Genomic DNA, 13,554 nt, shown 5'->3' with positions numbered 1-13,554 from the left:
GAGATGATAGTGAGATTTTATATCTCACTCCCAGGGTACCCAGTGTTACATTCTTAGTGACTGCCTACATCTGCTTTGGTTCCCATCAGGTCCTTACTTAGTGGATTTGTTTATTTTTAATGTTCTAAACAATGAGAAGCTAGAATGTTGCAAAGCAAAGTACCTAAAATAACCTGAGTGGGTAGACAGATATAAAATATTTCTGTCTATATTATATGTATATACTGGCAGCTCAAGGTAATGTATATTAGTATTCCTACTCTTTTTTTTTCTTTGCAATAATAACCATATTATTATTGAGAAAAAGCAACTAGCCCTAAATTATCCAGTGAGCTTCCATAGCTGCAGATGGACCTGACTAGGGACGGCCCCACACTGATTCCCCAAAGAATTTTCTAGAAAACAAAATAATGGCTGCAGTCTGATGCTTGGAAGCATGTACACTTACATAGATGGTGGACACAGAAAGCATTTTGGCAAGACTGAGATGATAGAGAATAATCTTACTAGTTTTCTCCTAGTAAATAATTTTTAAATTGACTATATCCATCATAAGAACTATTTTTGCAGAACGCTCATTATGTGCTATGAAAATTCCAGAAGCTTTTCTTTATGTGATAGGTAGACAGCTAGAGTTTTAGAAGACTACTGTATACTATTTCCAAATTCTACTTATTAAAGAGAAACAAAAAGAAAATTTTTATTGCTCTTATGTCCTGCCTCTACTCTTCTCAGAGGCATTGGTTGAGATCAGACAGTACAATATGCATGCCACATTTGAAAAAATTAAGATAGAAGCTAGGAAGGAGTTGATCAGCAAACTGATTCCTACACAACACAGTTTGGCACAGAAACATCCTTCAATACTCAACCATACCATAGGTGGCATGGTTCCCATTAGTGAGGACACCCGTTCTTTGCTAATTAAATTTTTATTGGGGATGCCAGCACCTTAAGATGATTTATTAAGAGGACCCACAAAATCTGGCCCTGAACTTGGGCAAGACACTTCTTTAGATGTCTCTTAAGTATCATGACATAATGCTTATATTGTATTATAATATTTAAATATCTACAAGCTGAACAATTATTAATATAACTTAACACTGTATTAAAAGGCTGTCTTTTAATGCTGCTTTACGTGTAAATTGGAAAGATGGAGCTTGGCTTGGGTTCTAAGGAGCTGAGCCAAAGATGGCAAAAGGCACTATAAAGTTTCTTCATTGTAAATTTCCACAGTATATTGATTAAAATCAGGAATTTTCAGATTGCTGAAAGTTGATTCAAAGGACAATTCAGTATTGTTACATTATAAGCACCCTGATTTTTCTTTCAGGAAAGAATTGTAGAATTGCTTTTATATTTGATGTAAAAATGTCATTTAGAACAGGACTGAAGGCAAGCATATGTGTTATTATGAGTAATGAAGAAACTATTATGAGAAGGCATTTCTTGGCCATAAATATACTAGCCCTTCAGATGTTCTAGCACGTTAATGAAAAATATACTACTTATAAAAAAACCTGAGGTCATACAGTAATTGCAGAGAGAAACGGTGGCTGTAGAGATAATGTTCTATTAAATAAGATTTGTGAGAGTAGTTTGATTTCCATTGGAATAATTCTGTTGGGTAGAATCCAATGAACCTCTTATGTCAGCAGAAGTAGGCAATTTCACCTTTCTCTGAATCCTTTCCAATTCTTCTTCAACCAATTAGGGAATATTCCTGCACAGATGTATTGGGGGGGGGGAGATGCTCATGGGGTGGTGCATATAATGGAAATTAGTGCATTAACTCTATTTTCATAGAGCTCACTTCACAAAATGACCCATCTTAGAGACATAAGAGAACACATATGCTTGTACACACACTCTCTCTCTTCTCTCTAATCATATAAGGCCCCTACGCAAATGCAGTGTAACTGACCCAATTATGAACATTTTGTAGAGCATCAAATACAGCTTAAGGAGCACTATTACAATCGTTATACAATAAAATTTTATGGACCTCTGTCATACCCCACACACAACATTTTGTTTTAAAGCTTCTGATGATGACTTGAAGACATTGTGAATCATAACAAATGCAGCCTCTTCATAGCAGCTGCAGTCAGTCTCCCTTAAACCTGCCTTATACAGCTATTCCAGATGGTACCTAACATAAATAAGGTGCACGCATGTAAATCACTTGTAGCCAATATTTCTTTTACGGCTCAAGTATGATTTATTGCACATTTTGTGTTTGTAATTAAGGGGCAGAACAGATGGTGAATGCTTAATTTAAAATGCTTTACTTATGAAAATAATCTTTGCCTCTACATATTTATTGATGTTACCTGGGGATTTCCTCAACATTTTCCTCCTTGATTCTAAAATCTTTCATTCTGTCTTTCTATGTTCTCTTTTACACTCTCAATTGTTCTTAATGTCCCTGTAGATTGTTCAAAGCCTTTGCCAAATAAAACCTTGGACAATGGATGTGATCTGCTACTGTTGGCTACAGCAATAACATGACAAGCATGACTTTTAAAAGCTATCTGTATTATTTAGTAATTATATTCTGCATTTACTCAGGCACGCCACCAATGCATAGAGCACTCTAAACTTGTATTTTTCTCCAGAAACTCCCCCCTCCCCCCAACAAAATTAAGTAAGTTGGACAGAGATTGCCTTCACATTAAATAGTGGGTTTCTATTACTGAGGGCGAAACTAAAACTAAATTAGCTATATTGCAAAAGACTACACATCCCAATCAAGTTTTGAAAACATATCTTATGTTACGTCCCTTAGTTTTAGGAAACATTTCATAAGATTTTCCTTGTGAATCTTGGGATTCAAAGCACATTATTCTGAAAGGACAAAGTTTTGGAAATGAGGGGTTCAATTCCATCTAGGATCCCCAAAATACTTTATTAATTTCAAAGCAAAAAGGTATGAATAACTTAATTGAGGTCATTTAGACACACAAACACACATACATATAAACAATATGTTAGTAAAATCACATTCTAAGACCTATCATCTTAGGCTGCTACTCTTTTTCAAGCTTTCCTTTAAAAAAAAAAGCAGTGCTTCCCATAGAAACAATGAGAAAGTGTTCAAACTTACCCTTGTTCCCAACCTGCTTTTTTTCTAACAAGTAGGGTTAGTTCTAGAATACTGTATATACCAGGCATGTCAAACTGCCAGCCCGCAGGCCAGATGCATCACGTCGAAACCGTGCCCACCCCATTGCCGGCAATGGGGAAAAAGTCATAATAAGTCGTGCGACGTCACGTGACGTCACAAGTTTGACATGCCTTGTATATACTATCTTACGAGACTAGAAAAAAAAATCATGAATATGATAAAAAAACTCTTTAAATTCAGCTATTTAGTCCCACATTTGTACTCTTTCACTAATCCCCATACATGAAGCTCTTCTATATTGTACTGAAAGTATATGATTTTCATATACTGGCCATGGGAGGGGAAAAAAAACTTCTGATAAATTAGATTTCTTTTTTATCAACTTTGAGCATTTTATTTTGCCCCCTTACTTGTTCTGACTCAGTCAATCATCAGCAATGGACACATGGAATTAGGCCAATCTTCTGCAATTTGATGATTTCAGATATGCTGGGGCTGTACAAATCTTGGGATTTGCAATCAATATAAATCTGGGAGTGCCTTTTCATCATAATTGACAGCACTAAGGGGAATAGTATCATAAGCTATTAACTTCTTACAAATACTGTATGCTAGAACAAACTGTACAAAGTATTTATTTTGTAATTCAATAGTCACTTGCTGATTCTCCAATATTATCAATATACTATTACTACTACTGCTGCTGCTGCTATTGCTACTACAGATAATAATTTTCAGGGCATATATAGGGTAGTCAAAAAGACTTATACTTTTTTAATTTGTTAAATGGAATGCTAACATATTAACTAATGTTGATAATAATTAATTTAAAAATAGGTTTGTTAATAACTTTGAGGCAGAGAAGGATTGCTATCAGTCGCAAAGAACCAGGATCATTCATTGAGTTTAAGCACATAGGATTTATGATTGCAGTCTAGTCAACAATCTAGTCAACTACCGCTCAGTACCATATTGGTGCTAAATAAGGGTCAGCGGAATTCAGGGTGGAATTTGACTTGGGTCTCTTGTGGAAAGAAGGGACTCTAAACTAATATGCATTTAACTCCACCTTCTGCTTCTGATTGCTCTTCTCCTATAAATATAAGACTGAAAAACACTGGAAAGTCCAAAACTGATTATATTGTAGAATACAAATCTGTTCAGAATAATGATCTTGTGCTCTTAATCATTCTTGCAGTAAAAGATTATCTCTTAGGAGACTTAATTGATGAAAAATCTTAATGAAAAACTTTTCAGTGATTCTCCAAATAGTTGTCAAACACACAAAAGTCTATGTGATTCTCCAAACAGTTGTCAAACGGACAAAAATCCTAACATTGAAAGCAAACTACACCCAAGTGTCTATCCTGGCAGCAAAATCTGTCAGGCTCTTTTGACATCTTTTTCCCCAAAACCATTAAATTCTTTTGGGCCCTACCAGGAGCAGAAACTCTTTCTTCTTAGCACAAGATTTTTATACAAGAAGAGACAGAACTAAAATCAGCACCTGTTTCTGTTTGTGACGTAATGCACAAAATACCTGTTTGTGATGCTAAAATGTGTATTGACACAACGTTCTGCACATTATCTCTTGCACAATGTCCCATTTTCTTTTGTATAATTCTGGCTGTCACAATGCTGAATACAGCTCATTTCTCTGTAGTCTTTCCGCTTGTCTTATATTATGCTGGCCTATAAAGCTTCCATTTTTTTTCTAGAAAATTGTAACAAGCTCTGGGTTAAGTGACAGAAGACTATGCTTTTCTAGCATTTGTTCAGTCTTCATAAATGATGACGAGGATTGATTGCTTTTCCACATGAGTAGTGACATTTTATATTATACTGATGGGAAAGATCCAAATTACTGCGGCTCCCACTAAAATATGTAACAGGGGATCTTAACTTTCATTTGAGTTAGAAATATTTGAATTATTCCATCTACACTCATGGATTATGAAGTACATAAATTTTTCTAGCTTCTTACAATTGGTCAGCCAACCAACTAGGCCTACTGCATACAGCGGATACCTTATTGTAATGTTAGAACATGGATTCGCCCTTAAGATTTCGGTTTTTGTCTCCTAAATAATAGGATGGGTGATCATGATGAAATGTTGCTGTTAACTCTTTTCTGTCCTCGCTTCTATGAAAATCACACACTGAATATTAGCACCACTGGCAACAATTAGAAATTCTTTTCTTAGGGTTACTGCCAAATTGATCTAAAAGGAAAACTATTTGTTCACCATTGCCCTCTGAATGTTAGAAACCTGTCCACCTCATTTATCATTTTCTCACTGAATTTCATTAGACGTTAATTAAATGTAAATTATTTGAAAAAAGAATCCTAGTATTTATTTAAAGTAAATATCGCTCTAGTTTGCAAATACAAGGTACAAGACTGCAGTGGAATGGAGATTTAAATTTATCTGAATTCTTAAGTAATTACATCATTTGAACACTGAATGTTTACAAATTGGTATTTGTATAATTTTTTGTAAGTTTGTTTAAATTGGGAGATGCAAGACGTTAATTAGCTACTCAAAATGCAGCTAGATTTTTAAATGAAGCAATTTACTATATCATTACTCACGAACCTGATATGCTCAAATACTGAATAAAAGATATTGATCACTATTTTCTCATGACAAATTTGACCTTGACAAATTTGAATTTAATATATATATTTTCCTAACAATTCTCCTAATTTATATTAAACATTGTGCATGCAACTTCTTATCAAAGCTTATTCACGAAGGCATATCAATTTACTTAACTGTTCAAAACAGCTAGGGATAAGAATATTCAACAAACGAACTAGCCTGGAGAAAATGTTTATTTGCTTTAATAATTAAATATTCACAATGTAAAAGGCTACAAGAAGAAGAAATAAAAACTAAAAGTCCATAAAAATTAGGATAGTGGATAAATTATACAAGCAAATAAAACCAACTTTTTCATATATTTCGAGGACCAATGCAAGGATATGAATGGATATGAATCCCTTTTCTGTGTTTAATAAGTAATACACTATTATTGTACAAGAAAAGAAGAAAACAAAATACTCTTTTGGAAGCAAGGTGACAAGAAGGAAGATATTGATTTAATTACAGGTATTATTATACGATATTAGCTAAAACCATTTCAATCTGGACTGTATCCTAATTATGGGACTCAAAAGAAATACATGCATGATCTCATCAGAGTAGAAAAATAATTGATACTCTTATTTATTTTATTATTTTTATTTAACCTCTCAATTGGTTTTGAGACTACTGACCATAACATCCTGGACTGGTTCTGTAGAAGTTGAAGAACATTCTATCAGTGTTTCCATTTACCATTTGATTTCTCAAGATACTATTTTAAATTTATATAAAGCTGCTTTATATGGACATCAGAAGATTTACTTCAAGATATCATCATGTTGAAAACTAGCATTTGATTTGGGAGAAACCACAGAGGACCTAAAAACAATACCTAAAGAAAATATCGTTTTCCATGTGTTTGAGAATTCACTGGGTAAATGATTCCCTAAGCTAGATATTCAACAACTAGCTATACTGGGGATTGTGTTATACTCCTGAAGAAACAGTTCTGCCATTTGGGAGTGCTAGTACTCATTATTGTTGCTAGAGGTCAAAGTGATCCTCACAGCTAGAAATATTTACCATTAGGTTTGTCAGGTATGTCAGCTACATGGCTTTTCTGGACAGCAACAGCTTGCCTATTGTGATTCATGCATCAGTATACTTCTAATTGCTTCACTGCTTCATATGAGACTACCCTTGGATGACTAGTGTAATCCATGTAAATATGACCTTGGAATCTATTCAGAAATTACAATTATTACAAAACGTAATAGCTTCATTATTGATGGGGGGTATGTACGTATTATAATTATGCTAAACAATCTGTGGTGCCCATTGAGCAAGGTTGAGGACACTGATATTAGTAGGAAAATCCTAAACAACTAGGGACAAGGTTAAAATAACTAACTTTAAAATAATCTTAAATTAGTTGATTGTTTAAAAGCAACTATTTACTATTTCTTGAACACAACGTATCTCCAAATTGGGGAAAAAAACTTAAATGTCTTTGGTTAACCAGAATTACATTAATTAAAATAAGTATTTTACCCAAACTTTCTCTATTAAATTCTTCCAGTTCATATTGAAAATGAGGTATTAAGTGATTGGCATGACCAAATAATGAATTTGTACGATCCAAGGATTAAAATTCAAGACTCTACAAGATTTGAAAGAGTGAGGTGAATTAGCAGCTCCAAAATTTAAAATGTATCACCAGGTTAGCTATTCAATATGGATTTCAGAATGGATTGTATCTCAGTTGTATCTCAATGGCAGGACTTTCAGATGGCTTGCATAAATATATAATAATTGAACAAACAGCCATTAAGAGATTGTACAATAGTAAGTTATACACTGAATATCTGTAATAAATAAAAGGAAAAGAATCCCCTCTAATATAATTATTAAATATTTATTTTTATGACAAGGCAAATTTTAATGGAGGGATAACAATTCATTCCAACTGCAAGATTTGCCATACTTACTCATGGATAAGCCAATAGTTTTAGGTTCCAAAATATATCCAAAAACAACTATAAGCATATATATGTCTTTTGCTAACCAAGTTGTGGGAATATGCTGCAATGACAGAATAACTTCCCACCTTAAAAATAAATTTGACATAGATTTCAACTCAAACTGGAAGCTACTCTTAGACTAATCTAAAACATAGTTTGGTACTACACTGAAGATTTGAGTATATCTATGCATTTTAATGATATGAAATACCTAAATCAGAACAATTTTTTAGAAAGATGTACAATTCCACATGCTAATGTATATGCTGACCAGTTTGTGATTAGGCTGGCCCATCATGGCAGCCATTTAATCAAGGTTCTTATAATATAGTTTTATTATCCAAATATGCTGTTTTGCCTAAATTTGCTAGAGGTTCCAAAGAAAACCAATGTGTTAACAGAGCATGGAAGAAATTCATAGTACAAGTAATTGATAATTTCAGATACTTGTTTGCATCCTTAAATTCCTTCTTATTTTTCATATTTCTTCAATGATGTTCATATTAACCATTAAGAATGATAAGGTTTTATGTCCTTTCATTAACCTTATCTTTACTGAGATATCTAGACTGTTAGAAAGAAATGATAGATAATATGTCTCAGTGTTATCGAATTTGACAGCTTCTAACAAAAACAAGAATCAGAGTCACGTTTCAAATTGTCCAGTTCCTTGGATAAGTATAATTTCAACTGCGCTCACAAACTACTGAGTTCTGCTTCCTGCAGCTTAAATTTTATTTGACTGTGCTTCCATCGGAAATTCACAATAATATGTCCGTGTTCGTTTATTATATCAATGCATATAATGTTCATTAAACATTCTTTGAAAAAGAAGGAATATCAAAGGCATTATGCTCACATGTTCAATAAAATAATTATTTTAACTTAACTTGAAACAGACTCTATTGTCCAATTCAGCAATCAAAAAAAAAACTGACCTGACTTTGAGTGTAAGTTTTTTCTTGGTTCTTCCGGCCCTTCAATTGGTTGGTCGGCAAGGAACATTCGTGCTTGGTCTACAGCACTTAAAATCACATGCTCTTTTTCCTTCAATTCACGTCTGAGTGCCTTCCCAGAAAACAAAACAAGAATAATTTGTAAATTTACACTGCAGGCAATCTGCAGAACAGCAACCCACTATTTTCATTCACTTGATCAAACTTATAGTACAAAAATATCCACTTTACCGAACACAGAGGTGGAATAAATAAATACAGCGTGAAAGAACATGCAAAACCTGACTAGAAATCTGGAGGCAAGTATTTTAATAGACTAAATTTAAAAACATGAAAGCAAGAGAAAAATCCCATATGGAATCAAAATATTATGCTCATGCAATTTCAGAAATAACCCATGAGGGTTAAGCTTAATGCATAACACCATTGATGACAATACAGACAGTCCTCGATTTACATCCATTTAGTGACTGTTTGAAATTATGACGGTGATGAAAATAATGACTTACGACCAGTCCTTGCACTTAACAATCAGTGTAGCGTCTCTGCAGTCACATGATCAAAATTTGGACCCTTGGCAGCTGGCATCTATTTATGATGGTTGCAGCATCCTGGGGTCATCTAATGGCCATTTGTGACCTTCCCACCCAGCCTACAACAATGCATTTGCTTGAAGACCAAGGGTTCACTTAATGACCACAGTGATTCAATTAAGAACCAGGGCAAAAAGATTGTAAAATCAGGTGTTATTTGCTTAATATACAAATAATTCTTCTACATTGTGAACTGCCCAGAACATGCTGTAAAGCGCTATGAGGTGGTATATGAGCCTAAATGCTAGTGCTAAATGCTATTAACAACTGTCTCACTTAGCAATGGACATTCTGGACCCAATTGTGGTTGTAAGTTAAGGACTGCCTCTATTATTGTCTAGTCCCAGGGTAGGCAACCTTGGCTTTTATGACTCGTGGACTTCAATTCCCAGAATTTCTGAGCCAGCATGGCTGGTTCAGGAATTCTGGGAGTTGAAGTCCACGAGTCATAAAAGAGCCAAGGTTGCCTACCCATGGTCTAGTCTTTGACTGTGCTCTCCTCTGCAGTCTGGAAGTGACAAGCGACAAAGTTATTAGTGTTGTGGAATCATGGCTATGTCTCGTCAACAGAATATAGAAAAACACTTAGGAAAATGCTGCAGAATACCATATTGCCTTAAAAAACCACTGAAACTTTTAAAGTCAAATGTTTTCAAGCAAGTGGTATTAATGTTAGCCCCATTCCAGCACACCTTAACCTCAGCCAACATAAAAAGAATGAAAATTTAAAACCCAAGGTAGCAAATAAATGAGTATGTCCGATTTAGTCTAAAAAAAGGAAAGGAGATGCTGTTTTGTGCAACCAAAGACACATTACATTTCCTACAATTCTCCTTCATGAGAACATTTAGCTACCTTGCCTATGGAGATTTTCAATCCTCCAGGTCAGGGTTGTCCCAAAGGTGTTTTTTTCCAAAAATGCAATTGGACTTTGTTTTTTTTTTTTCCTTTGAAACATTTCCTTTGAAAATGTTTCGCTTCTCATACAAGAAACCTCTTCAGTTCAGCTCAGAAGTAATCTTGGATGAAAAGCAAAATGTTTTCAAAGGAAAAAACCAAGAAAGTCCAGCTGCCTTTTGGAAAAACCACCTTAGGGACATCCAGCTTCCTTGGCTGGTGCAGAAAATGGTTGCTTTTATCTTTCTATACTTATATCTACCCTTCTGTCCATAGCACAAATGTCATTAACTTAAAAATATGGATCTAGTCCGATGTCTTGGATTAAGGGCAAAAACCTATTGATTTATCTTGAAATGAAGAGATTCATACTCAATTGACTTTTGTAACTTTAATTAAACATAAAGGAGAATACGTTATATTTTAATTTTGTAAATGAACTTGCTTAGCAGTATCCCATGCCCTTATATCATTTGTGAGTTAATTTTGTTAAAGCTTGCTGGGAGCCTTACACAAATGTAAAAGAAAAATGTTCTTCCACTCAGGTAATAGAAATGAAATCTTCCTTGTAGTTAGAAGAAGATGCTCCTTACTAAGAATGCTGTATTTTATTTAATAGAATTCTGTATTTTATTTAGTAGAATGCTGTGTTTTATTTAGTAGACAAGCAGTGCATTAGCAAACTTCACGTCACTGCTTATGATGAATACACGTGGAAACCTAGTGAACCATAGACCCCAGAGAACAAAAGTACAGTTTTTATGCAGTTAATGGCCAGAGGACTAGGTGTCCATTAGAATACAAAATATTCTATACAATATACTAAAATACATACATGTATTTATTTATTTATTTATTTATTTATTTATTTATTTATTTATTTATTTATTTATTTTCCATCTTTATTCCACCTTTGCTCAAGGCGGCAAACATATCCAACACACCTTCTTCCCCCTCCTATTTTCTGCACAACAACCACTCTAAGAGGTGAGTTAGGCTTATAAAGTGACTGGCCCAAGATCACCCAACTGGCTTTCTTGGCTAAGCCAGAAGTTGAACTCAGAGCCTCCCGCTTTCTAGCCTAGTGCCTTAACCACTAGACCAAATTGGCTCTCTATCTCTAACACAGAAACTGTGGGCCAAATTATCCATTTTTTGAAACAAATGATTAAAGTTTAGAGCCTAATACCAGCGGAGAGGGTAGATTCTAAACTTCACACACATAGGTTGCCATCTTGAGAAAATTTTTGAGAAATTTTTTAAAGTAGCTTGCAACATGGTGGAACTATTTCTTTGGATGATACATTTCTCAAACGCATTCTCTAGATCTCTGCTACATTCGAAACTATGATTAAGCAGTCAAAACTTATTCTAATAGCTTTTGTTTGAATAGGTTATATTTATCAATATTTACCATATTGAAAATTAAAATAGATGCATTAGCTGCCACTATCACTTCTCACAATTGTTTGATGGGATTTTCATATTATAATATTTTTTTCAGCATAGACCGGCAAACAATTTTGATTTTGCGGATACCCACCCCAGAGACCCTAGGACCCTAGTTTAGGAAATAAAGATTTAGAGTTTTGGTAGAAAGAAAAAAACCAGAAATGTACTGCTATTGTAGCATACAATACCTATATCATCACCTATTAATTAGTGGAAGATGTTTACATAATTTATGGACTAAAATATCAGATATATTGCCACCCTGACATTTTAAAGAATATTCTTATAATACAAAATGTTGGTGTTATTGTGGATTTTCTTTGCACCATAGCAAATACGGCAACCAGAAATAATTTTATTTCACATATAGAGGGAACAACTTTCTGTTACAAATTTCAGCAGTAAAGTGCAAATAAGCCTACTAAGGCCCCAAGCCTTATAGATACTTGCACCATTCACAACATTATTGCTTACCATGCATTAATACATAAAACAAAGTCCTTCACAGATTATACAGTATGTCACATATATATTTTTGAAAAGCCTTAAACTTGAATAGTAGTTATGGTTACTTCCATCAGAAGTGTCTAAAACCGATTTGAGACACTCTTATACTTGGACAAAGGTGTCCAAGTATGATAGTTCACCTCTAAGTAGGTTATTTACTGGCTTTACTCTGGCTCAGCACTTTAAAAGACAATTGCATGAAGAGGAAACTTAATACTATTGTCAATGCTCTAAGTTTATCCTCCACAATGAACTTTGGCTGCTATTAAAAATCATTCCTTCGTTGCAATTCAAAATTTAACTTGTTCTTCCACACTAAAAATTCACTTTGTAGCATGTCTGAAATCCAAAATGAAAGAGTCACTGGGTTTCTATTACTTTAAAAACATTGATCACTGGTTAATTTTTTAAAAATAAAAATGCTTATTATTGTTTCAAATTGTTTTCTTTATATATATATATGCATGAAAAAATAGACTTAGAGTAACCCACTCTATTGGTTACTGGGATAAATTTAAGCCAGATTGATTTCATTGAATTGAGGCTAAGAATAGCTGAGGATAAAATTCCACTGGCAGAATTTCTTTATTCACAGAACTCAGGAATTGATTCTTCTTCCTGTCCTGTAACTCTATGTGTGCAACAAAAGCCATATTTAGAAATTCAGGAAATTTCCATAGCAAGTTTGATGAGGACTCAGGGAGACAATTTTAGGAAAGAATAAAAAGTTCCATTATGTGGTTGACTTCTATTCAAATAATATTGACTGCCCTCAGAATTTCTAAATCATAAACATGCAGGCTATTCAAAATAATTACTTCATCAATCAATCCACTAAAATATGCACAACTGATCAAATTAGTTTCAAACCCGGAGGTAAACCTAACTGAAAATAATGGGACTTAGTTTATCATAATGCTCATATAATTGTCCTAATATATTTCTTTAAACATGTTGTGACTCTTCTTTCTACGGCAAGAGAATATGTTAATGTTTAATCCACAGCACATGAATGCATAATTTGCAATTCAGTAAACCTTTATTCAATTATTGTTAGCATGCTTATTTTAATATATTCAATGCAAAGTTCATGAAAATGCTAAAAAATTACTGATTCAAAAAAGGATATGAATTCACAGAGAATGTTAACCTTAAGCCTGGTATACATAGAAGTCCATAAAAGTATGTGAACTCTTAATAATAGTTCATACTAAAGAAATATTTTTGTTCACTTTTATTTTTAATGTGCATCCCCCAACTCATCATTAATTGGTGTACACTCAATCCTAAAAAAAGTCAAAACTCCTTTTCCTGTAAGCTAATAAATGTATCAGAATCTGAATAAATATAGGAAAGATAATCCTTCTCTTCCTTATTCTTGAAGGAATAGTATAGAACAGTGATGGCGAA

The 13,554-nt window shown here is 33.8% G+C and overlaps 1 protein-coding gene across 5 annotated transcripts in view; it reads right to left on the bottom strand.

Annotated features, from left to right (window-relative positions):
* UTRN (utrophin) overlaps nucleotides 1–13,554 on the bottom strand; it is a 348,263-nt gene that overhangs the window by 77,688 nt on the left and 257,021 nt on the right. For all 5 annotated transcript variants that reach the window (XM_039346845.1, XM_039346844.1, XM_039346843.1 and 2 more), the window contains one exon: nucleotides 8,678–8,807. In XM_039346845.1, coding sequence (XP_039202779.1) covers nucleotides 8,678–8,807 — 130 coding nt within the window. The remainder of the gene's footprint in view (nucleotides 1–8,677; nucleotides 8,808–13,554) is intronic.

This window comes from Crotalus tigris, unplaced genomic scaffold (genome assembly GCF_016545835.1).
Source record: "Crotalus tigris isolate CLP2741 ecotype Arizona unplaced genomic scaffold, ASM1654583v1 scf7180000018030.5226217, whole genome shotgun sequence".
Lineage (NCBI taxonomy): Eukaryota > Metazoa > Chordata > Lepidosauria > Squamata > Viperidae > Crotalus > Crotalus tigris.
The sequence above is the reverse complement of the archived record's forward strand: the minus strand, read 5'-3'. Positions and strand labels throughout refer to the sequence as shown.